The sequence below is a fragment of the Perca flavescens genome, chromosome 18 (genome assembly GCF_004354835.1).
Source record: "Perca flavescens isolate YP-PL-M2 chromosome 18, PFLA_1.0, whole genome shotgun sequence".
Classification (NCBI taxonomy): domain Eukaryota; kingdom Metazoa; phylum Chordata; class Actinopteri; order Perciformes; family Percidae; genus Perca; species Perca flavescens.
The window spans coordinates 22,792,840-22,819,479 of NC_041348.1; the positions used below are offsets into that span (position 1 = coordinate 22,792,840).

Here is a 26,640-nt window from a genome sequence, read left to right on the forward strand (position 1 = left end):
AATTGTCCTTATAGTATTTTTAGCTGCATTAAGCAAGTCAGACAGAGTCTGAAACAGAGACACAATCATGGCATAATGCTTGATTATCATGTTATGGCTAATGTGTGAGCAAACAATTGCTTACTTAGACATGCAGCAGACACAGGGCTACATGGGCATCCCATTTAAGTCATATCAGGCCACCTGAAGAATGCAAGTCCAATATCTATTCTACCTTTTACCTGTTTTTGTCTAACCACTCCTTAAGGTGATTTACAAATGAATTTTACTGCCTACAACTAAAGATTATTTTCATTTTAGATGTATCTGCACATAAACCAGAGAAAACCTGGAAAAGCAGCAAATCCTAAAGAATATTTTGCATCTTTGTTTTTAAAATGACCTAAATGGTTAATTGATTGTCAAAATACTATAATAAGACTTTCTGTTGATAAAAACATTTCGGCACTAAATTTTAGCACGGTCAAATGGATAAATGGGCTGAAATTTAACACTTTAACCCTGACAGGGTGTAGTCTTCATTATTCAACTAGGCTAATAGTTGGAGATAAAGCCCAAACTGTGTTTTATATATTTTACTTTATTTATTTCAATTTCAATGCCATTCCCTAACTCCGTTTGGACTACATTTTTGAATTCCGTCTGTATTTATAAGACATAATTTGTGTAATTCAAAATTGAGTAAACTCTTCTTATGAGAAACTAAGTTCTCACCCTTCACACCATCTTAGGAACAGTAATGGCTGTTCTCGCACGTTTTAATATCACTACACACAGCAGGCACTACTGTATTTTCGGTTTGAATATGAAAAGTAACTGATTGAAGATATGTTTTGTCATTTATAAGGCTTGATATTGTACTTACTTACACAAGACTGTTCTGATCATTTCTGTTTTGCTGAATATCTGCATGACTCACAAGATGGTACAGTCTAGTAATTGTATCTAATCTTAACTAATCATTGGCCATCCACCTCCTCATCCACTTTGGAAAAAAAAATCGTTTTCCTCCCCCCATGGTCCAATAATTCCATAGAAAGGTCTTGAGAAGAGAATGGCCTTTAACAAATACTAACAGCAGAATACATATGCCCCCAAGTCACACCTTCCTGCTCCGTGCCTCTCGATATACAGTAGATCAGTGAATATTGATCCATAACCCTTTGTGTAGGAACAATAAAGGTGTGTGTGTGTGTGTGTGTGTGTATATACGTATATGTATATACATATATATGTATGTGTGTGATAGGCTAATGGATTAACTGACTAAATGTTGCAGCTCTACTGTAAACCTTTCTTCAAAGCTGTGTGTCTAACACTGGGAGGGATCCCAGACAAACCTTTGGCTTCTCTTGCAAATTTCAAGACTTTTTTTCTCTACATGTAGATAGATATATATATATATATATTATTTTATTTTTATTTTTTTCTCTACATGTAGAGAGATATATATATATCTCTACATGTAGAGAAAAAAAATCTTGAAATTTGCAAGAGAAGCCAAAGGTTTGTCTGGGATCCCTCCCAGTGTTAGACACACAGCTTTGAAGAAAGGTTTACAGTAGAGCTGCAACATTTAGTCAGTTAATCCATTAGCCTATCAACATCAAAACATTTGCTGCTTCCAGCTTCTTGAATGTGAGGATTTGATTATTTTCTCTGTCTTGTATCTAAAGATGTCCCCTTGGTCTGGGGGAAACTATAACAGGCATCACTATTTTCTGACGGTTAATAGACAAATTGATTAATCAAGAAAATAATTGGCAGATTAATCGATAATGAAAAATAATGAGTATTTGTAAACCATATCTTACAGTAAACATTACATGTAAAAGCGGACATGCAGCAAGTATAACATGTAGGGATACATTTTAAAATAATATAACACAATGAGAAATGTCCTGGAGAGATAGGAGTCTTGTGATGTGATTACATTGTTGCTTATCATTACTTGACAAAAACAATAGAAAAAGAAAACCTAAATTATTGATGAAGTCAATCATTTACATAAAATTTGAAAAATAAGGGTCTTAAGATTGTAAGATTGATCCCTGAGAAACTCCAAAGTATAGTCTCCCATGATGTTTGCTTTTGTAATAATATACTTAACTGTGTCAAATGCTTTTGATGATTTTTCTTTTATCAATATCTTTATTCAAAGTCAAGAAAACATCCACTTTGGGATATATTGTAGACCTAGAGAATGTTTGCCTCTCATAATGTTTTCTGTCTCTTGGCAAAAAAAGAAATGGCAGTTTTTTTCCCACCCATCCGATAACTTGTGAGAAATATTAAATGTCAGAGTGTCATACATTTAGTCCATGTCCAAATGGCAACTTTTCAAAAATCCTTTTTTATGCTGATAAAAGTGAGTCATTGTTTTTAATCACTTTGTCAATCGCACAACAGAGCTATGTGCTGGTGACAGTTGTCGGTTTCATCACAACTCCTCTGCATCTATTTAACACAAAATAGTTACACAGCCATGCTGTTTTAATTTTCCACCCAAGTTTCTTTATTAATAACCAGGATATGAAACTCAAGTATTGTTTGTATTCTTTTGTGCCACAGTCACGGTGGCCTGCCAGATGGGTTTGGAGGCACCTTTGCTCTGCATCAGTGGCCCTCTGTCTGAGAGGCAGTAACGGCTCAGGGCGCTGTGCTTATCTGTTGAGAACAATACTGTGTGTGGCTGGCCAATGATGGGAGGAAGCTGTTGTCATAGTGATAAAAGAAAAAAACATTCCACTGTAACTGTTGACATTCCCTTGGGATCAACTGAAGTCAAGGTCTTGTTGTCTTACTATATGCACCTGCATACTGCTCACCTATGGTGTAGCTATAAATAAGAGCTGTTGCAGTCACTTATATAAATACAATGAGGATGTTATTGTGTGTGCCAAGGTTTTATAGTGCTTGTTAGGGATGCAAGTAATGATTATTTTCATTATTGATCCATCTGTTGATTATTTGCTTGACTAATTGATTGGTCCATAAAATGCCACAAAAGAGTAAATTGCCGTCATTAGCTAAATTTGCTATATTTACTTATTAAACCCTTATCATACCAAAAATAAAGACACAGAAAACCAGCAAATACTAACATTTGAGAAGCTGGAACCAGATAGTTTGTGGAATTTTTAAGTTAAAAAAATTATTAAAGTACCTAAATAAATACATAAAAAAGGTTGCCAGTGCCCCAGTCATTTCGTCTCCAGTGCTAGTCCTATGGCTCATTACCATGCCCCTTCATGTCAGGCTCTAAAAAGAATTTTAACATTAGAATAAACATTAGAGTGGGTGTCTATTTGTCCACTTTTGAAAATGTCTGTCTTGTTCTTTTTTACCTCCGCCTCGCAACAACTAAGATTAACAGTGTTGCCATGGCAGTGAATTGTCAGCTTATTAATGTGTGAAATGTTTTTCCAAAAGAGACTTATTTTAGTATATATGTTAGATGTATGCCATTAATGTAATATTGGATAAATTGTGCGATTCAGTCTAAATAAATGTAATTCGGTATTGTTGTGGTTTATTGATTGTAATAATATTGGTAACAATGATTTTTCTTCATCTGTATAGCAAAGAGTGCATGCGTGTCTAAATAAATAAATGAATTAAGAGATTCAGTATTATTCAGAGATTAAGTTTTTGTATTTTTTTCTGTGTGTTTTAGGGACAGCCTGTTGGCCAGTGTGATTTTGGTATCCGGCTGTTATGCATGGAAAAGGAGATAATTTCTCCCCGGATGGAAAAGATGAAGACTGGACAGATTGACAAAACCAAGGAGCCCTTCAGTGTCCGAAATAAACCCTTCTTTGACATTCATGCAGCACGCAAGGTACCGTGAACAAAAGTAATCTTTTTACTTTCCAACACAATTTTCTTCCCATTTCTTTCACAGGAGTAACCAAGTCAAAACACATTCCTGTTTTTCACATAAAGATATACAAAACCTAGATGACCCAAAATTCTTAAATGTTGCTTCTACAAATGAAATGTGTGAGTTAGTAACGTCCCATTTAACTCCCTGGATGGCTAATTGGCCCCAAGAGCGAGAGCAGAACTTTGAAAGACATCTATGTACTAGCGTCTTGTGCAAAGCACAGTCTCACCCAGAATAGGGAAAGTTATGTTTTATGTTATTGGAAGATTTTTTTTCTAAAAAGCTAAAATAAACACATACTGTAATGTCAAATACCAAAAAATCTCTACATGTAGACAGAAAAATGTTGAAATTTGCAAGAGAAGCCAAAGGTTATCAATATCTTTTTCACTAAAAAATCCATATCGGTCGATCCCTAGTGTTAAACCTCAGATTCAGGAGGGGGGGAAGAGGAGTCCATCTTGGTTGTGGAGGAGTGGACCAGTTCTTTACTGTTGCAAAGATATAACAGGGGTCAATGGAGTTTGTATATATATTGCTTCTGTGTATTGTGAACTATAGGAAGGATTATGACTGTCACTTCAGATAACTTCTGGGGATGTAAAAATTGAGTTATGGGATGTTGTCATCTGGTCCTTGTAGAAGTGCAGTGAGAGCTAATTTTTTTGTGGACTTGAGCTCTACCAAGGTTTAGTCTGGTCACTGATTCTAATTTTCATGTACCCTTTTCCAGAAACTCAGGAATCTTTTTAAGCAAATAACTTTACCTGTGTTTTGACCGGAGGACAAACTAAATGTCTTGTTCTTGGCCCCACAAAAGTCACTGCTTTGTAGGCGATACCTCTTTTAGCCCAGAAACTATCATGGTGTTTTCTGTACTGGGTATCATTAATTGGTCAAACACATGCCTTGAGCCTTGTCCATGACTGTCAATGATTGACTTTTCCCGATGAAAAGATGGCAGTGGAATAAAACATTACAATACACTGCTGAAAAGTCATTACTGTGTTAGCTGGTAGGTATGAGAACATTTCATAGATTTTGTTAGATGTTGCCTAGCACCCGGCATTGATGTAATTTGCTCGATAATAGCAAGACTAAGTAAAAAATACATTTTTGATTTATTTACTTTCTCTATACTATTTTGGTTCTGACTATATTTTTTGCATTTTCCTTTTAGTTTTTATATAATAAGTAAATGATCACAGCTCAAGCCGTAGTACTGTGCTGTTCACAGGCTCAAGACAGCAGAGCTTGTATCCTCTTAATAGCAGTTGAGCCTTTCTCAAAGGCCTGCACTTGTGCCCTAATATCAGTACTGTGGGAGGCCAGAGCACGAATAATTTCATGTTTTGCTTGGGCCAAGATCAGTCGGAAATCTTGGCGCTGCACATTCGCAGATGATCAAAGTCTACGGAGGGGGCGAAGTTTAAGGCATTTCTTGTGTTGCGGTCACATGCCTTCCTCTGCCAACTTTAATATCCTGGTGTTTTTGTACTTTGTAAAATTCTTAGTTGGGTTAACTCTGCTCTAACCCTGTGCTGTCTACCCCTCTAGTAACCTTTTTTATGAAGGATCAGCCCCCACCATTTGAGGGGCATGTTGATGAAGATACTCTAGGAATTAAGTAACTGGAACTGTCTGGTTTCTGACTGCTCTATTGTGTTGTGCAGCAGCCATCTGCTCCCCATACAGTCATATCTCTGTTGTATGGGACATTAAAAGAGGGGAACTGGAATCTGGCTCATTAATTCATAGCAGCACAACCCTCCACTTCATTGCATATCAACCAGCAATTCCTTTTAGGGGTATATCAGTCACAGACTGGAGTTGTATGATGGCTTTTGTCTGTTGCTAGGCTTCTGTTTTTCATCTCAGACACTTGCACATTCATTCTGCCATTTCCCACCAATTGGGGACCATTTATTCTTTTTTGTTTCCTCCACTTGTCCAATTATCTTACAAAGACCCCCTTTTGTATTACACAAATTGTACATTGGGACAACCAGATAATACATTTTGGAATTTCCCTATTGTGTAGGTTGAAGGACTTGGCTGACAAAATGTATTTTGAGTAGAAAATAATTCTGAATTTAATGGCACTTCACAACTCAGATGTTGGTGCCTGTTCTACAGTTAATTGCATTTTGCATGAGATAAGATGCATCATCAATGCCAACATCAAAAACCATCAGCTGTCCAATCACAGCTTGGAGGCAAAACCCTGGATGGAGTTTTATCATTGCTGAAACAAGCTGATGGCAGCCATGACAGACAGCCTTTCACATTTTTATTATTCACATAATGACTGTGGGTCATCTGGCTGGAGGGACACTATTGACTGTACATTTAGTTACATTTGTCATTGACTGTCAGCAGTTTCAGGGGTTAGAAGCTAAATAATTGCCTTTTTAAAGGTGCTCTGAGTGATGTGACACGTTTTTTAGGCTACAACATTTTTCGTCACATACAGCAAACATCTCCTCACTATCCGCTAGTTGCCTGTCCCCTGGACACACTGTAAAGAAAACGCGGTCTCTGAAGACAGCTCACGCTCCACAAACGGCAACAAAAACAAACGACGCCAACCTGCGCCACGAACCATAACAAACTGTGTTCAGGGGACAGGCAGCTATATGTATGTGACAAAAAATGTTGTTGCCTAAAAAACGCGTCACATCACTTATAGCACCTTTAACCTCTGTTTTTAATTTAATTATGACAGTAAATGCATTTATAAAAAAGTAAATACATATTACCATGTGTATTGTTGACTTTATTTCTTTGTTTGATTTATTTTTATACAGGCATTTTAAATCTTCCATTGATTATATATGATACCCATAATATCAAAATCCCATCCTCGGCTCAATATATCAGATTAACCGTTGCAGTGTCTGTACAAACTATTCCCCATTTATCACACCCTTTCTTTGGTTTCTTTGTGTCTTTGTCCTGGAAGTAATCTAAGTTTTGAGTCCAGATTTAAAACTAAAATGAAAAGCTGATGAAAAAATGTTTTAATGAATTCTATAGACACTGCTGTCTGTACTATTCCTGCACATATAGCACTACATCCTTAATTCTAATGCAACAGTCCCTTTTTGTTATGAGCAAGCCTTTAAGCATGTATACCGACTGTCAAATAAGCTTTTGTATCAACTGATGTACAATGTACTATTATACTATAATACCTTTGATTTGCTGATGCTGCACATTTAATACACACAGCAGCATTATATGGCTAGCCTTTACAGTACATAAAGATGAAATTTCTCTCTTTTGGTACACTGGTGACACTGGTACATTGACCGAAGAATGTATTTGGCAGAGAACTGTGTATTTCATTCAGGGGTTTAGAAATCTGGTCAAGACTGGGATTTCTGGTCATTTCTTTGCTAACAGCAACAGAATTGGCAATTTCCAAAGAGAATCCGTTTATCAGTTAGAAATTCATATTCTTCCAAGGATTATAGAAATGAGTGTTACAGTTTTGGGGCTACAGACCACTGATGGTGAATTTTGCCATTTCCATATAGAGTGGGCCTAACGAGTAAAAATAAACTTCCAACTCAAACTTGTTTTTAATGTTTCAAGTATGCACATTTCATCGGCGTATTTGTGAAAAAAAAAACATTTAATTTACACAACATCGATGATACGCTTACTAACTAAGTAAGTAAGGTAGCCACTGTGGTAGCCATCCATACAGTTTTAAGCTTAAAGATTAACTGTGCATTCCACATGTATGTTTAACATTAAAACATGATGTATATATGCATATCCATCCATCCATTTTCATACACCTGGCCCAGTTAATATGCAACTCAATTTTATACATTTTAGATTTAGATTCTGAATATAACCCATTGTTATATCCACAAAGTATGGTTACATTTTTCCTACTAAATACATCATTTTTTGAAGCAGGAAACATTTTAAAGTGGAGTAGTTATTCAGTTCTCTAAAATGGCGAGGTGTACCCTGCTTGAATAGGCCTAACATTTGTAGAACATACAGTAATTAAATGTGAGTCAGATTTAATAAAGTCACAATTGATGATAATATTAAAATTACAAAAGGGAATTAGATGGTGTTAATTTGTCTATCCTCTTCTCAGAATATATAATATCTCTTGCTCATTTATCACATCTCTAAAGAAATTAAGCCTAAAATGAATCAAGTTTCCCCTTAATAAAACTGGTATCTCCAATTGACCCCAAGCCATCACCCGCCTCCTCCCAGGAGTCCAGATTGGTGAGAGTCTTCCGGTGACCATGTGTTTCTTACCTGAGAGTAGATCTCATGTTGAAATGCCTTTTAGCTGAGATTGAATTTGGATAGAGACCTGAAAGCCAGTTATTTAGATACTTTTGTAAGATAATCTTAGATTGCAGTGTTTTCTTGGAGCTCAAACCTAATTACAGCAGGTGAGATTAAGGTTCGAGTATGTACTGAATACAAAATAGCCAAAATAATTTACTTTCTTTAGAATCTAAATAGTGAAGTTAAATAGATTTTAGATTACAGATGTGCATTATTGCTGGGTGCCTATTTTGTTTGCTGGGCTGTTTTTGTTCTTGTGCTGAGAGCTACTTTGGTGCTGCAGTGTGATTGAAAGAATATTAGCTTTAAAAGTGGGACCCAAAGTAGTCAAAAAACCTCTGTCTTGACTGCTTCTTATGGACTTGATATACCCCATTTGGTGTTTTTTAAAGTCTCAAATGGATTTTTATTGACTGGTTAAAGATCCAAGATGCATCACAGAACAATTCAGCAAGTCTTTTGTTGTGAAACCTGTGATACCACTCTTTTAAGGTCTTCTGTTATATGTATTTTATTTACCTTTTGTTGATTTTGAAGGTTTAATTTCATATTTATCACCTTTTGTATTGGTCCTCTTTTTAGGTGTTGCTTTCATTTATTAATTGATTGCATTAAAATATAGTTGTTTTTTTTATTTAGTGGCTGAGTAACGCCAATGTCCTCTGGAAATATTTTTATTTTGTGTGTGAGTGAGTGTTACTAGTGTTGTTGTAGCAATGTGTCTGTATGTAGTCTGCTGTGACCTGTCCGACATGGGCGACCAAACTAGTTTCTCCTCTAGCGGTTAATCATTTACCTAATCTACAGTAACTGAGACCTACCTGTAGGTTCTTTGCTAATCCTTTCCAGACTATCTAGGCATTTTCTGATTTTTATTTTCTGATTGTGTGTTCCTTGATAGGGTCATACTCCATTCCATGCCAAGCTTGTGGTTAGGCTGAATCTTATTAAGAGACATCATCTCCAATAAGGTCTCAGGCTTATTGTTAATATACTGTACTTGAAGTGTGCTGATCGTCACATCTGGTTGGGGTGTGGCCCTGAGGCCTACGTACAGTATGACAGGGTTGCAGAATTAGTGCAGAGAATTACCAAATCTCAGAGCGTGCACTGCAGCTCATGCTTCGCACAGTTTCTCCATCCTCTCTCGTCAAAGGAAAACAATTGTTTGTGTAGAAGGCCTAAGTGTTGATCCCAGACAGTGTATTGAGTTACTGAAGCCAACCACATAATTGCAATGACAAGACAATTTCTCTTTTCCTGACTCACCTTCCCCGCCAGTCTGCTCAGTCGTCATTAACAAACCTTAATTCAATGTAAATGTCCTCTCATGGTTTGTCTCTTGTTGTTAGACTCAGATCTCAGAGTCTTGCTTTTTGTAGTGGCAAGGGCAGATAAAAAAAAAAAAAGAAGTAGCTCCTTCTTAACAGCATGTCTCATTAGCTGAGTGCTGTCAGTCTGCAGGTTTCCCTGTTGGTCACTGACCTCACCCCTCTGTCAGCTCTCGATTCTGCAGAAGATGGAAAAGCAAGACCCTGGGTCTCCATTGTCTTTGTCTCCTTTGTGTTTGTGCTTTAACAAAATAAAGCTTTGGTATTGTGCTGATTGTCGATGATTCTGTGTCTGCTGCATCAGCTCAAATGCAAATTAAGATGTGTTTTTCTGTCACTTCACAAAATGCCTTTTGCAAGAAAATGACAAAACTAAAATCTGTCTTATTGACCTGTAAACCTACTGTATTTCATTTGTTCTAATTTAAAGCGAAAATGTGGGAATGCTTCAACGGGGGAAGATTGATTGTTTGTTTCACAACTGTGTCCTACTCAGTTTATGAAATGCACTCCAGATAAAGCATTCATCTACCTGCACCTCTGGCCTTGGTAATACACCCATCCTCCACCGTTAGGTTGAAGAACAAGCTGCACCCACTCACAGAGGGAAACATTTGTTGTATAAGGGCTACACACAACATGGACTCGATGACTGTTTGCGTACCTCAGTTTGCTTAGAATTTTTTTTGTTTTCTTCAAAGCCTCCAAGACATTACGCAACATCTGATGATGCACAGCACCTCTATACAGTGAAGGTCGGATTCACTATAGAGAGAGAGGGTGAAAATGTGGCTGCATCGAGTGTAGTGGCTCATTTTATTTGTTCTGCTTGCCTGCCCTCGTTGTGCCTTCCAGGCTCAGAGCTGATGTACTCAGTGAAATGAACATGCAACCTCTGGGTCTGGTCAACCGGTGTTTTTCTTCAGATGTTCTTTTTTTTTTTTTTTTTTTTTTTTTTTTCGTGTTTGTCTACTTACAGTATTTAGTCTGCTCTCTGCCTTTAGTCTCAAACTTTTCTGTATGGCCCATGGAGATGTCAAGACAACCTTGCCCTCCATCCCTCGTAATACAAATCCACATCATTCTTTTCTGGAATGCTTCCTTTTTCAAAATATAACATTTTTAATAATTTCTGTGCTGTGCTTATTTCAAACCTGCAGTGCGGAACTTTTGTCTCCCCCCTCTGTCACAATGTGACACGCGCCCTTATATTGTGTTCACACCCGCCGCGTAAATTCGTTTTGCGCCCCGTTACCTGCGTGAGTTTGATCGCTCAAGTTGAAATATTTCAACTCACGCGGACATGAGAATGACACAGATTTCGCGCGTTCGCAACGTTCGCTTCACTCGTCATGCGTGAATTTGCGTCTATGCATTGACTGTACTGAATGTAATCGTGACACGCACTTCAAAACACAGGCTGTGTGAACACAGCATTAGTCCCTTCTCTTCTTTCAGCGCTCTCCAACAAGGAAAAGCTACACCAATGGTGATCCACGTTTGTCCTAGTGGTTGATATTTTTTTTTTTTTTTTTTATCCAGAAACTTTACATGGATGCTTAAGATTTTTCTGCCAAAGCTTCTGCCATACTCCTAGCTGCTGCCCCCTTTTTGCTATGGCTGCTTGACGTTAAAGGCATCACTTCCGGTGCGACAGCTCAGGAAATTCGACAAACACCACAACTCCGATATACTGCGAAATACAGAGAGCTTTCCCTGCTGGCTATTGGCCCAATCAGCATTGTGTGAACTGGTTTGACAAGGGCTTTAATGTAACGAATGTTCTTTTACTGTATATGTAAAAGTCCTGCACTCCAGCTTCAAACTGACTTTCTCCTCACTTTTTGTGTAAGGACATATACAGTACCATAATACTAATAGCTATTGTGTGTATTTGTCAGTGGTGGAATGTATCTAAGCAGTGTTTCCCACAGATTAGATTGCAATTTGTGTCACGGGGAGGTGAAATACTTATTTTCGTAACAATCAAGTATCAAAAACTGAGGACGACACGCTGTTGGATGCTGTCCTCCTTGTCTACTCTTTCTTCAATGCCTAACAAATCTATCTATTTCTCTCCCTGACCCTGTTTTTTTGCTTGAGCAGCGCTGGTTGAAGCCTGAAAATATTGTAAACAAATTAATAACATAACTAATTACACTGGTCGGACTGTTCAGCTCTGTTTCAGACAGATGCCTCCGGTTCAGGCTGGTCCTCATCCTCAACACGGGCCTTTTTCAGTCGCAGAAAATACTTTTCAATACTCATCTGGATTGAAGCAGCAAACATTCAGTGTAAGAGTAAAAAATGACATAACATTATTTATAATAAGTTTATTTGATTCACAGCTGCTACATATAGTGTTTTGACCTTGACAACCCAACTGCATTTTATCGCAAACTTGCAACTAGTTAACTTTCTAAAGCGGGCACAAACGCTTGATTGCTAAGAGTTGGGTCGGGACTCCAACATTAACACAGTGACAACATGGTATTCAGAATATATAATATTTTTGATAGGACTTTTTTAATGTGTGATTGTGTAAAGGTGTTCACGAGATACCAACCTTTCGTGAACTTTTGATGGAGACAGACCCTGTGTGTGTGTGTGTGTGTGTGTGTGTGTGTGTGTGTGTGTGTGTGTGTGTGTGTGTCGCGACGCATGAGCGACAGAGAAGAGCAGGGAAAGGAAATGCAGCTGAACGAATATGCTGCATGTTTGCAATAGCGTAAAAATTAATAACGAAACGTCGGCCGGTGTTGTATGCCACAAATTAGTCTATGTGTGGGAAACCCAGATCTAAGTAAATTTACTGAAGTACTGTAGTTAAGTTCAAATTTGAGCTACTTTACTTGAGTATTTTCATTTTATGCTACTTTATACTTTTACTCCACAATTCAGAGAAAAATATTGTAGTATTGTATCTGACAGCTTAAGTCCACCACTTTTTTTTACTACAAGGGAGAATAAAACAGGTTTTGGACACTTCTAAGCTTAAAGCTTAGTGGCCATTTCACATGCCAGCGGTTGGCTGACTGAAATCTGAGAGCAGACATTACCAGGAGACTTCTGCGGTGCCCTATGGACTGGAAAACATCTCACTGTGTTTTCTATGAATATGTTTTCCACCCTTTTTCTTTGAACTTTAAAGCATTGGCTTAACCGTTTTAAGCTGTCTGTCCCTTGACAGAAGGTAACATTTGGGAGGACACGTCATGCGGTTAAGTTTGTATTCCACTCAAAAGTGGAACTTGGCAAGCTAGGCTAACTAGCTTCCACTCTGAAAGAGGACAAACACAAGGAAATGTGTATATATTTATTTCAGGTCGACTTAAAAAATTATTACATATATATATAAAAAAAAAAAAAAAAAAAAAATCATCCTCACTTATCAAGGGGTGATAATAGACCATCACTGTTTCATGAAAGGTTTTTTGATCAGAGCTTTTAGCAACAGCAACTAAAAATTTCACTCTACCTGTTTTAATGTGCATCTTCAATTTACGCATAAAAACATCTGAGTAGAAACGCTGGAAATTTGAGTGCAATAAATCATGAATCAATCACTTCTATGAGAGCTATTTGTTAATTTGTGTGTAATTGGCAGCTGTTCTGCTAACCATTTAGCGTAATTAATTAATTGATTAAATTTAATTTTAAACTAATATACAGCTGTTACAATTTACAGTTTCACATTCATTGACAGTTTAAGCTCTCTCTCTCTCTATCTATCTATCTATCTATCTATCTATCTATCTATCTCTCTTGATTGGTTGACTCCATCTCCCTTCTGTAACTAGGGAAGCAAATTTTTGGTACACCTTCAGTCAAACATTCTTCTCTGTCTGACACTAGCACTTTCCAGCTCAGGGCAGAGACCGTCTCTTCTCCTACTGTGTCTTAGACAGCATACATACAGCAGCATGCTGTTGGAGCTCAAAGAAGGGCTCCCTCCCTCCCAGTTGTTACCTCTTCACACCGACTCTCTGTCTGCTGTCTGTATGAATGTGACTGAACGTGTCTGAGTATGTGGGCTTGGCTCGTCACCTCTGTGTGTTTGTGGTTGTCTGTTTATCTTTTCTCTCCCGGAGATGTGGCAGCGAGGTTTCTAACTAGCTCCAGTCCCATCTCTGCAACATGATAATTTAATCCGGTTTGGTTTATTTGTTTAGCATTACCTATATTATTGTCCATTTCACTATTCTGTCCTACCAACATTTGTAGCATCAACTGTCCTAATGGCCATGCATGTAGCGGTTACCTGAGCTTAACTATTTGATTTTTAAAACGCTCAACAAAAGTATATAAATCAAATACTATGTACAGAGTGCAGTCCTTGGGCCCTATTTTAACGATCTAAGCGCACTGCATGAAGCGCCTGGTGCAGGTGCGTTTAGGGCGTGTATTAATCCACTTTTGCAAGTTTAACGGCTGAAAAAAAGGTCCGTGCGCCAGGCGCTTGGTTCAAAAGGGTTGTACTTAGTGTCTTCATTAATCATAGGTGTGTTTTGGGCGTAACATGCAATAAACCAATCAGAGTGTCATCTCACATTGCCTTTAAAAGCCAGGCGTGTTTGTACCTTGGCGCATTGCTATTATGATGGTGGATTTGCTAAGCATGAAGGAGAGATTTTCAGGAGAAAAAACTGATCTGCTCGTGTGTGAAGTGAAAGAGCGTGAGCAGATCATATCATAATTCTATTTCACATTGTAATTTTTTCATTTTTAATATTTTGTGCTAGTTTGTGTGCTGCTGTGTGTGTAACAAGCATAGTGTGCACCGCTGAGGAGCCTAGGCGCATTTTACTAATGCGCTGTTAAAATAACAATGAAATGCTATTGACTTTACTCTAGGTTTTTGTTGGTCAATGGCGCAATCAATTTCCGTTACCTCAAGATAGCAATACACTAAGAATGCACCTGAACACACCTCCCTGTAAGACCAGCGCACAGATGGGCGCAGGTGAATTTTCAGTTTTTAACGACGTGGCCGCTGGACGGGAAATTGACAAATGCGTTGGTCTTAAACTAGTAAAGACCCTTGCATCAAGCTATGCGCTGCTACAGGTGCAAGATAGGGCCCATGGTCTCTATTATCCTTAAAAATATCTTTTTCCATTAAGTTAAAAATGATTAGACAAGAAAACATTATAAAAAATGTATCTCCAGCTGTTTTGATAATAGATTAATCATTTGAGATTTTAAATGGCATAATTCAAAATTGACATGTAAGCTCCCACAGTGTCCCTTGGCCTCAACTCAGATTATGAATTTCAGTGCGATGAGTTCTTGCTCTGAGACTCTCGTCTTGCAATAACTTGCTGCTAACTTTTTCTAATTTCATGGTAGGACGTGTAAGGTGCTAGTCACCCATCACGACACTTCGAACGTCCTGTTCACCGCAGGTTCTTTTTTATACCAGAATTCAATTTCATGCTGTTCCCCGGTATTTCTAATCTTATACCATCCCCTAATTGGTTTAATCTTTAAAATTTGAACGTCTCTGTTCATCTTTTCCCTGTCACCACAAATGAATGTGTAAAATGTAATAGTTCTTTTTATGAACTGTCCAATATCCATCAAAAGATAAGTTATCAGAGGATGTTAAATTTCTCCAGACGGTAACCTTGTTTGACTTCAGGCCAGCCAGTGATTTAGCAGCCCTGCACATTCTTCTGTGGACTTTTCGTTTAATAGGGAACTGCGTACTGGCTTCAGAGGATCATTCACATTAGGCTTGAAAGGAGCCTCCAGCAACATCCCTCTGGTCTGACTGGAATATCAATCCATCCTCTCCGCCTTTGATTCAGCCCCCGCACCTAAACCTCCTCGGAGCTACGAGGATGAGCAGACCGCAGGAAAGCACAAACGCTTCAGAAATGGAAAGTGCGTCATATCATTTCAGGTGTGCTGATGAAAAGCTGACAATATCGAACAGAAAGTGAGCCACGGCATTGCTTTGTTTATGAGACCATACTCCGTTGTCTTTCTTGCAAATGCATATTAATAAATCAAAAGGTGTAGACATATTTTAAATACATGACACATACGTGTTGACTCATATTGCTTATTGCTTTAAGAAACGTACAGGCCTTTACTCTTTATCGGTTATTCAAAGTCACACCAGGAAATCATTCAAAGTCTAGGTCAGAAGTGTAATTTGCCCACCTGTGATGCTTTATTACCAACCCCTGATGTTTTACTAACCCCTAATTATTTTTGTTGCCTAAACTTAACTAGTTCTGTTTCACAACTTTAACTATGTGTTAACTACGTTAACTGCCACTGTAATGTTAAATATAGTCTATATACTTGACATTTCCACTTGAGGGATTGCTCGGGTGCCGCTGGAAATTCCGCCGGATGTGTGTATTTTCAGCTTCCTTCCGCTTTCTTTGTGTTGGAATTTTAAACTCCGGTGGATTTATGAGGACTATGGTTGACTTCTCCTCAGATCTCTTCAGGGTAAATTGAGACAGCTAGCTAGACTATTTGTCCAATCTGAGTTTTCCCACACAACTATTTTGCAGCGGCTCTGTGCAGAGCATGGCGCCATCCCAAGACGATTGTGACTAGTTTAAAGAAATGCCAATTTCACCCATCCCGGAATGCTATGTGGACTAGCCAGATCCTCTTCCGCTCCGCAGCGTGTGGATTAGCGGTGTCACAATTCTCCAAATCCTTGATTCAATTACATTTTCGATTCTATGGTCACGGTTCGATTCAATTCTCGATTTTTACATTTATTTATTTTTTAAAGCACAGCTTGCTATGCCATTTTTAGACTAGACTTTTATGCAATATAATATCTGACCTTTGTTCGCAATGTATCACACTACGTTGTTAAAATGTAAAACATTTATTAACAACATAATGTAACAATAACGCATATCTTCAGTCAATTGGAAACTTGACAATTTGTCAATAAAGTAAAAAGAAAAAAAAAGTTTGCCGACAATGCTGAGGGCTGACGCTTCACAGCACAGCGGTGTTTGGTGTTTTACCCCAACTTCGTCTTCCAGGCAGGCTTGGTTGGTGGGTTTAAAACGCCATCAAGCCAGCACAGCGGTCTTAGCAGCTGAGAGGGCAACTCGGCAGTCCGCTAACTTGTTGCTCTCTCTAATATAACCAATATAAGCTGCTCCATTTAGGCTTTTTGTCGACAACGCGAACATTGTCAACATAACTCACTGGAAATCCAAAATACTTCCACATCGGCAACTTTATTGAAAGAGGAGGGGGTTCAAGTTCTGTCGATGGGTTTCCTGCATCTGCAGTTGCCATGCTATCTGTTGACTGGCTGTAGCTAAATTAGAGGAGGTTTTTTTTCCGCTTGACAAGCTGACCGGACGTGACATTGGGGCGTGGCAGCATCGCCGATTACATTTTTTTAATTCGAAATTCGAGATTGTGACTTCATTTCGTGACACCCTTAGTGTGGATGGTCTGGCAAAGCGAGACTATGTTAAATACAACAGTAACTTGATTAAAACTGCCACTGCGGTCACATGTTATGGTCGCATGTTTAAAACGGCCACGTGCGGCCGTATCACAGGTGCTAAAAACGCTCATAAATTTCATTTTGGGAGTCATTGGCAGTCAACCTATTCTATTGTTTAGATATGAGGAAGTGTTGGTTGGTTAGTTGGTCAAAAGAAAATGTATATTGTTTCTTTTACTTGCATTTATTTTTTATCGAAATACGATTGTCAACTACAATTCGTGGCAAGGGATTTTTCTGTTTGATTGGCTAATAAAAATAAACCTTGCTGTGTAGTTGACGGACTACATGAAACCGAGAACGTGTATGGCATACTTTCATTTCGATGCTATCTGGCTAACACCAAGCCACATATCATTCACTATTGTGGCCTTTTGTGAAATGAGCCTAAACATGAAACACTGGAGAGGAAAATGGTCTGACTTCCATCACCCTGACATCTTGAGAAGAAAGACATTGCTTAGCATGTTAGCAGTTGATTTGTCCCCCATCCGAGCTCTTACGTTGGCCTGTCTCTGCCCTGGAGTCTGCAATGAAAGCTTGATCTCTTAATGGGGCTTTGCTGTTGGCCTCCGCCCACACAACCCTACTGTACCAGGCACAACTTTGTGTTTCCTTTCTAAAAGGTTTACCATGAAAGCAGGGTTGCTGCCCCCTTTCTGCATTATCGCTCCAAGGAACTTCCTTACTGTAGGAGGATGTGTGAGTGGAAGTCTTCTTTCTGCTCATCTTTCCATCCAGGGTTCACTGTGCTCGACGAAGGTGGTGGGTGGGTGTGCTAAAATGGCAAGAGAACTGAAATGGAACTCCCAGATCTTACCGCCTACATGCCGTTCCCTCATAAAGGCACCCGTTCTTTATAGTCTGGCTATCTGCCTTCTCCATGTCAGCATGATTGTCAAGCTTTGTGTGATCTGCTGTGACTCATTCATCATTCTGGAGAGCACTGATGTTGCTCTGCTTTCTTTGCAGATACAGCAGAGACCGAACGGTTTCATGTGGCTGTAGTTAGATGTACACAGCGCTCCTCAGAGATTGATGAAGTGAAGTCATCAGCCCTCAGACGCACATCTTTTGAGAAGCAGTCATGTTTTGCATCAAAGTATTTTGTGAAAAGGTGAAATCCTCCTGCGGTATAAATATAACAGACACAGGATATTTTTCTCTATTAAAATCAGATTGCTCTGCAGCTAGAGAGAGCTGGAGTTTCACCAAACCAATTACAGGTTCTATTTGCTAAAGAGAGCCAAAGTGAGACCAGAACATCTGTGTTCTGTTTGATAAGTAAGAAAACCATTCCCAACCACATTTAGATGCGTTTGCATCTACCTGTTTTAATGTGCATCTTCAATTTACGCATAAAAACATCTGAGTAGAAACACTGGAAATTTGAGTGCAATAAATCAGGACATGAATGTTTGTTTTTTTGTGTGGGTTCCCATTTGTTTGTATCGTGCATGCAGGGTAAACATGTGGGTGACACTGATTGACAGTTTGTGGCGGCAACAAGCGAAGACACGTAGCATTGTGCCAATAAAGACAGGAGAGAAGACTGCAAGCTAGCAAACGTGGATGTTAACAATGCACAATTTAAATTTTTTATTTTTTATTTTTTTTAAATCTGCTTTGTAAATGTTTTATAAGAAAGACATTTCTTTCAGGTTTTGGTTAGAAGCACTGCATGTAAACATAACTTTTCGTTTGTTTACGAGAAAACTCTTTAACATGGCACTTCAACAAAGGAAAGTAAACCTTAAAAACACCTTTCATTGTTTTCTACCGATGGAAGAAATAATCAATGAGAGATCGCATTGAGTTTATTGTATTGCAGAAGCTAGCCAGGACGGGACGTCACTTACAACAGTAGCTCTGTAGATTTCACTTAATAATTCAGACATTTATGTCTTCATACTAGTATATTTGCATCTTCATACATCTCGAAATATAGATAAATGACCTACTTTGCAGCAAATATTATCTGATATATTATACAGTTGCATCTGCTCACTTCAAAGAGATTTTTTGAGAAAGACTAAATGTGTCGTCATAGATGGTTATCCACCGAGCAGCTGAGACAGACCAGTTTAGTCTAATGCTGGGAAAAATGTGTCAAAGGCATTTTTTACAGGAGAGTGCAGTGCTGCTGTGTATGAAATGCTTAACCAGCCTTGCATGAAGTGCAAATGTAGTTATGTTCTATTAACATGCTTTCTTGTATTTGTGATTAAAGGTTATAATTTGGTTTGTCCCAAAGCATCACCAGGACAGATGATGGTGATCTGTAATGTCCTGCGTAGTGAATGTGTCTTGGCTCTGATGATTGTTGACAGTCTCCATATCTCCTCAACACGTTGCTGTCTCCTAGTCAACAGGCACTTAAATTGACCATGCCTGCTGATTGAAATTTCAGAGCTGGACAGAGATGCAGGCATTGTTAATTAAAATGTAGTCATTTCATTTTACTGTCTGCTTTCATTCAGACAGGAGACGACTTACAATATGTTATATAAGGCCACTCAAAGCACAATGTTGTTGTTCCACCTTTCAATACCTCCCTGCATGGCTCAGATGCATTGCTCTCTGCTTTTGTTCATCTTGAAGGCCTGAATATGATACCTGATATGTGCTGCAGTGCACTAATGCATATGCTTTCTATTTTATTGGCCAAGGCTATTTCCTGCCTGCCTAAATATATTAACCATCTGTATGCACATACAGAATAGCAAAGATCACTTGACAAGTTTTCACACAAAGTAATTCAATAGACTCAATATTTTGCAATACTTGCACTGGGAATTGATGATCAGCAGTGATTGTGTGGTCTCTGTTCATATCTACTCTTTAAAAAGCATTGAGATTCTGCTCTGTGTACTTGTGCAGTCATATATTAGATTTAGCATTTGGTATTACCGTATAGCTGAACATTTTCCAAGGCAAATGATACGTGTCGGATTGATTTCCTACCTTCCAAGCAGCAGCAGCAGGTTTCCCTTCATACCAGTGTAGTATGGAAATAAACTCTGTTCTGAATGGTCATCCATCGCAAAGAGCACAACATAATGTACAACTTAATGCACGGTTTTATTTTTGTGAAAGTGACCGTTGGATTTACTGTGCAGTTTCATCTCATATCTCGTGTTCACTTTTTAAATTGATTTGCAAGTCTTGCATTTCAGTTACAAAAGTGTCACTCCTTTAAATCTTAAATCAGTCAAATCTGAACACACATTGTCATTAGCAGATAAACGTCAATAAATCTGCTCAGAAATCACAGAAAAAAAGACATTCTTGAGAATCATCAACTGTGAAGAATGAAGGGGGGTGAAATTTTCCCAAAATTCTGAAAACCTGATTCTCTTAAGGTGTAGCGTGCATGATAAATAATTTTAGCTAATGTTGTGTACTGAAGATGCTTATGGCATTTCAAATGTTTTAGTAAAAGTGTTTTTGCTGTTACTGTATAAGGCCATATGCCATGGACAGTCTTTGTGGCTCTGTGGTCTTTTTCCTATGTTTGTTCAGTGGTCTTAGTGGAGGGTGAGTTTAAACGTTTCAGTTTATCATATAGGATCGATATTTTTCTTTTTTAAATCAGAAATTGACTTCAAACAAACATCTAATTTATCTGGTTCTGAGATGACAAAATTAGGCAGGTGCTGTTTAACAAAATGCCTTACTCAAAGAAAAAGGTTTTAGTGTAATTGTATTTTCCATGCTGTTGCTGGGAAATAAAACACCTTTTAGTTTCGGGGGAAGAAGTTTGATTTAAAAGAAAAGTCAAAAAGGAAAACTCTTATATTGGGGGGATCTGTTCATCGGTTTCCTTATGCAGATTGTATATTCAGCCTTATTTTAGTGCCTCTAATTCTCCTTGCTGTAGTTGCCATGGCTGTTGATGTAGAAAATGTGCTTTTGTCATGCAGTAGCTCTGCCACGTCTCCTGGGCATTCCTCTTCTAATATGGTGCTGTAGGTTCCCTTTCTCTACTACACCATTGGTGGTTGGTGTTAATGAAGGACACGAAAACGACTCTTTTCAGTCTTCAGGAACTTAACGATTTGTCGCTATTCTGGTCCTCAGGTTGGGCTGTCAAGTTACATATATTGATCTTGCAGTCATGTATTGTCAATCAAAGAAATTAGTGCTTAGTTTCAGGGTCAGATGGAGGAAAACAAGGTCCTAGACTTTTTATCTGCCTTCCAGTAATTTTCTTCTTCTTCTTTTAGAGAGTCAGGTATTGTTAGGCAGACTCCATACATAGCTGTAGTTGACTTTATAAATCAATGTCATTTCATGTGTTCCCAGCTAAATCTTTCAGCTATCCATCTTGTCATTTATAATTTTTTCTTGGCTGAAACTGTGTCCTCCTTATTTTCTATTTTTCAGCTACTGGAAGGCAGCTTCACGTCCCAGGTCAGCCATGAAGTTGACGGGCTTATCTTCCAGCCATGCGGGGTAAGCCTTCATTTATGTATGGCAATCTGTCTTTTTTTTCAAAGCTGTAGCCTCTTTGCCACAGGTTGTCAGACAGCTTTTTCTTCCACTGAGCTCCTACATAAGAATCTCACATCTTGTTACTACCATCCGCCGTTTGTCACTTTCTATATCAGTCTTGCCCTCTGTTATTGTAAAGGAAACCACACTCCTATATGAATCCACATAAACACAGGGCTCTCTGTAAGAGGCTGATCAGTAATACAGACACATGGCAGTTTGTGTTAGGACAGAAATGGCCTTAGTAAGAATACCAACCAATTTACTTGGTTGTTAAAACAGCAGAAAATCAATTTGATCTGTGGCCGTAATACTATTCCTCTTTCCTTCCCCTTCAATGGATTCAAGGGCCCATATTCCACTGTTTAATATTTGAAATATCCTATTACTCATAACATTAGTGCAGGAATAGGACAGGTAGGTATCTAGATGTGATTTTTCTCCATGTTGCACCATGCCTTGGGTTGATATAGTGAGATGGATTGATATAGTGAAATGAATGGTAATGATGTATGGGGCTCAAATAGTGATTATAGAGGACATCGACCAAACGGGGACGTATCATGTCCCTGGTGGTGACGGATATAAAAAAATAATTGTGTTTTAATGAAATCAATGGTACAACACTTGTCACTGGCCTTGATGAAAATTAATTTATTATTAATATTAACAGTTTTTTAGCGGGTTGTAAGTATGTTTACTCCATATTTAATGGATTGGATGCAAAGGTATCTGGAGTCACATTAGCACGTAAGATAATTCTTAGTTGTTTTAAAGCAAAACTAGTGACTAGTCTTTGTTTTTCTTGTTGTTGAGCATTTTCAGTTTTTGCTCTTTGTGATTTGTGAAGTAATTATAATACAGTGTATATCTGTGGCAATAGCTATCACGTAGCAACAGTTCTCAGGAGGGCTGGAAATTAAATTTGGAGGAGGCAAGTTTACACCGATGCACTTTCTCTCCACCACAACATGAGCTGAGATGATCTGCATCTCCAAGTAGCAGATGTCTCCCTGAGGCTAGTTAATTGATGCATCACTGTCTTGATCAATATGGCAACATAAATGTTGCAGGAGCTTGTAATTCCTGTCACTCTGTGTTGTTTCTTGTACATCATAATCTTTCCGTTTTTCTGTATTTTGTTAAAATTGAATTTAGTTGGTTTATCATCTCGGAACCCATCAGCTATTGGTCTGACGATGATTTAGCCTCTGGGGCAAGGTTCAAAGCACCATCTACTAACCAAATGCTGGTAAAATATGTAAGGGGATGGTAGATTTGCTTCACTCACCAGCCAAAAAAACAATGGTAATCTATTGAGTGGTTGGTAATCTATATCCTGGAAATTCCGCAGCATGTTACTCCTTTCGGCCGGATTTCCGTTACCTTAAGCTTTCTGTGTTTGAATTTTAAACACAGAAACTGCTCCTCAGATCTCTGCAGGGTAAATCCAGACAGCTAGCTAGACTATCTGTCCAATCTGAGTTTTCTGTTGCACGACTAAAACAACTTTTGAACGTACACATGCCAATAAACCAGAGCACGTTTTTCTCCTATCCCGGTATGCTGTGTGGACTAGCCAGACCCTCTTCCACAGCGCTGTTAAGGAAGGTCTGGCAAAGCAAGACTAAGTGGCAGGTAAATTTGAACATTCACTAGCCATTTGGCAGGTTGACGAAAAGGCTAATTTTGAACCCTGCTCAGGGGGCAACAGGCAATATTTCTAGGGTTCCGATGTAGCCAGCCGATATTCGGGTCAAGACTTCCTCTTCCAAGATTGTATTGAATTTCCAAATTATACACAATCCTGACAGATTTGTTTTAGATTAAGACCACTAGGGTTGATGTAGTCAGCTATTGATTTATTGTCCTCTGTAGCTTCAGTGAATTTGATGGATCAAACCCGGAGAAAGGTGTTGAAAGCACTGTGGCACTCTGTGCATAAGAATGTGGCATTTATCGAACCGACTGAGGAAATTGCAACAATATCATCCCCATCCCAGTCATGGATTAGTACACTGTTAAACAGGGTTTGTGATTTGTTTTGGCAGGTGCTTTTGAAATGATTGCTGTTCAACAAGTAGGAATAGAAAGCCGGGAGGATGTGCAAATGTTCTGTCAAAAAGAAAACTGAGTGCGTGGACAGGTTGTCATTCAGACAAATCCATTCTGTTGACAGGTTGTCTTTTTCTCACCCCTTTTTTATATAATTCTCGCCTTTGAATTGGATGGAAGTCCTTCCACAGAGCTACAAGTCTGTGTATGATATACAGCTCATTTTAGAAATTACCACCATAGTTCTTCCGTGTGTCCCGTTAAAGCTGTCTGTGCTCAGTCTGATTCGTCAATCTGTGAGCAAATCACCGTTCATTAAGATTTTTTATAGCAGTTTATGAATTTGACAGAAGGAAATCTCTCCAACATCTTGAAAATCAGCAGCTGGTTCCCATCTGCAAATTCTCTCAAAAAACTGGCAAGTCCATTGTGACTAAATGTGATGATGCCATCTGATGTGACATTACAAAAGAAGATAATATGTAACACTGTCTGGCTTTACTTTTTTATTACAGCATCTAAAACAATAAAACGTCTTGTTTATGAGTGTTTTGGTTCTATCAGTCTGAAAGTCTTAAGCATTTTAAACAACACAAACAGGATTTTTGGAATAAAACAACAGTAATTACTTCAAGTAGATTAGATTTATTCCCATGCATTTCATCCACACTCAGCCAATGAGAACAACAGTGTGGCCTGGGTGTCATCACGACAGGCTCTGCGTGCACTTAAAACAAGCAGCAGAGACACATTTAAATGGTAATAACAACAACAGGTTTGGTGATAGCAAGGTGACAGACTGCACTTACTGTTTGTATGTCTTTTAAATAGTTTGTGCTAGCCTAATGTCATAGCTTCACCATTTTTATGAGACTCGTTAGAAAATAATTGAAAGAGACCAAAGTCATCATTAACAAATCCTCTTCCAAATGTATGTTTGCATTTTAAAAATAAATATGAAAAAATTCTGTCCATGTTGCCGTGTTTAATTTTTGTCCACATGGTGTCATAACGGAAAACAGTGGAACATGGAAATTAGTATTCTGCATCTGCATCCACACAGTCCTATTAGGAATAGTAATAGGAAACCTAACGTAATGCTGAAGGAGATTGTGGGATGTGATGGTCTACACCCAATACAATCTGTACAGCATGATGGTAAACAGCACTGAAAGTATTTTCCAAGAGGTTATTAAATATTTACAGGGGAATACTTAAGGATATTGGCCAGAGGCAGATAAGGGGATGAGGGGCATTGCTGCCTTTTGACACTTTCAGTTGAACTTTCTCTTTTTTGACCTTTAGCTCGTATTATTGGATTATTGATTGACACTGTGGCTGTTGTTTGAGATCCCTTTGATTTGCCAACCTATGTAAATAAGCCATTATTTGTGAAGGATGCCGTGCAGCGGAAGCAACATGTCGGGTTGTGGGGGTGCTCCTAAAGCCACCTCCTAGAGTGACGACCTTAAGCTCTCCATGTGGAAGCACATTCTCCTATGGGGCAGTTCCATTGTGTTTCCCTCTTCACTAACAAATGGTTATTTGCTTTAATTTACCCAAATATATTAATTCTTAAAAAAACGCTATCTCTCGGCCGCTTTTCATGTATATTTTACCCACCACGGAGCGTTGTTCCCGCCTAACTACTGACAGCGCTGTTAGCCAAGCACTCAGTCACACTGGACGGCAGTAGAAGAGGTTGTACCAGCGTCTGGTTCAAATGTAGTTAGGCCAACTTTGAGGGCTGTGTTCGGCATTAACGTTAAAACCTTTTTTGTCAAGATGTTGTTTTAAACATTACATTGATGAAATGGTTTTAGCAGTGTGGCTCAAAGGATGGCATTGTTAGTTTTTGGTCCAGATTTAAATGTCTGAACTATTGGATTGCCATGAGGTTTAGTTAAAACAATAGTTTTCCAAAGTCATTGATATGGTCAATCTCTACACCAATCAGTGCAATGTTAATCTCTCCCTGTGTAAATGGGATTAGGGTTGTTTTTGGATTAATCTCAGCAGGGTCTTGCTGCTGTGAACATCCATTAATATTCGCCCACAGTCACTGGGTGTGTTATCTTACCCAACACACGGTGTCCTTGGAATATGTTTTCTTTGTTTAGGGAACATTGGAAAGATTTTGAATTTGTAAAAGAACTATTGCCACAGATGGTATAATTGCTTATGGGAGAGCACTCCAAATGATGATCTCTGTACAAAGAATATAAAGAAAAATTAAAAAACATATCTAAAATAATTTCCGCTTCACTTAAAAATCTGTACAGAAGGTGATTCACATCAGTTTAAGACTCAGTGAAGCCTTTGAATTATATTGTTAAAGATGATCCGAGACAGATATGTGAGTTTAGGAGGTCACATTGTTGGCTATTGTGCATTTTGTGTTTTGTGATTGAATCAGTATAATCATTTCATCTGGGCTTTGCTATTCCTCACTTTATCTGTATGTCATAACTGCAAACCAAGAATTACTCTTTAACTTTTTCCCGTCCCTATTTTCCTCAACCTTTTCAAACTATTTTTGCACATTTACACTAATGCACCCCACCAAAATACACACGCACACACACAGTGTTAATGTTATTCTCAAGAAACGAGCCAGTGTGTCTGAGCTGTAACAGAGGGAGCTTTTCTCTGGGGAACAGATTTATTGGACTTGTCCAGCCTTTTGTCTATAATCTGCAGCACGCTTAAACAATAAGTCTGCCTCGGAGCAAAAAGCTGTTATTGAAATGAGACTTAAGAAAAAAACACTAATCAAAGGACTTATCTTGAAGCACACCCTCAAGCAGGCTGCTTTTTTCTTCAAAAGAATTATACCTTAAACATTTATTAAGCTATCCTTTATTGTGGCTGCCTTGTACTCTCGTTTTTATTTTCACTACATCTATGATTATGATATTTGCAAAATACAAATACAATCAGCCTTGTGATAGTAAGCAGACACTCAAATATTTATGAATAGTTGTAATGCAGATATTGCCTGGGTTGTATGTCTCATATCACTGCCAGATAATTCATTTAAAGATTGA

The 26,640-nt window shown here is 38.4% G+C and overlaps 1 protein-coding gene across 2 annotated transcripts in view; it reads left to right on the plus strand.

The window, feature by feature from the left end:
* Positions 1-26,640, plus strand: part of rngtt (RNA guanylyltransferase and 5'-phosphatase) — an 88,732-nt gene that overhangs the window by 39,924 nt on the left and 22,168 nt on the right. For both annotated transcript variants that reach the window (XM_028605866.1, XM_028605867.1), the window contains 2 exons: positions 3,677-3,841; positions 21,431-21,499. In XM_028605866.1, the coding sequence (XP_028461667.1) occupies positions 3,677-3,841; positions 21,431-21,499 (234 nt within the window). The remainder of the gene's footprint in view (positions 1-3,676; positions 3,842-21,430; positions 21,500-26,640) is intronic.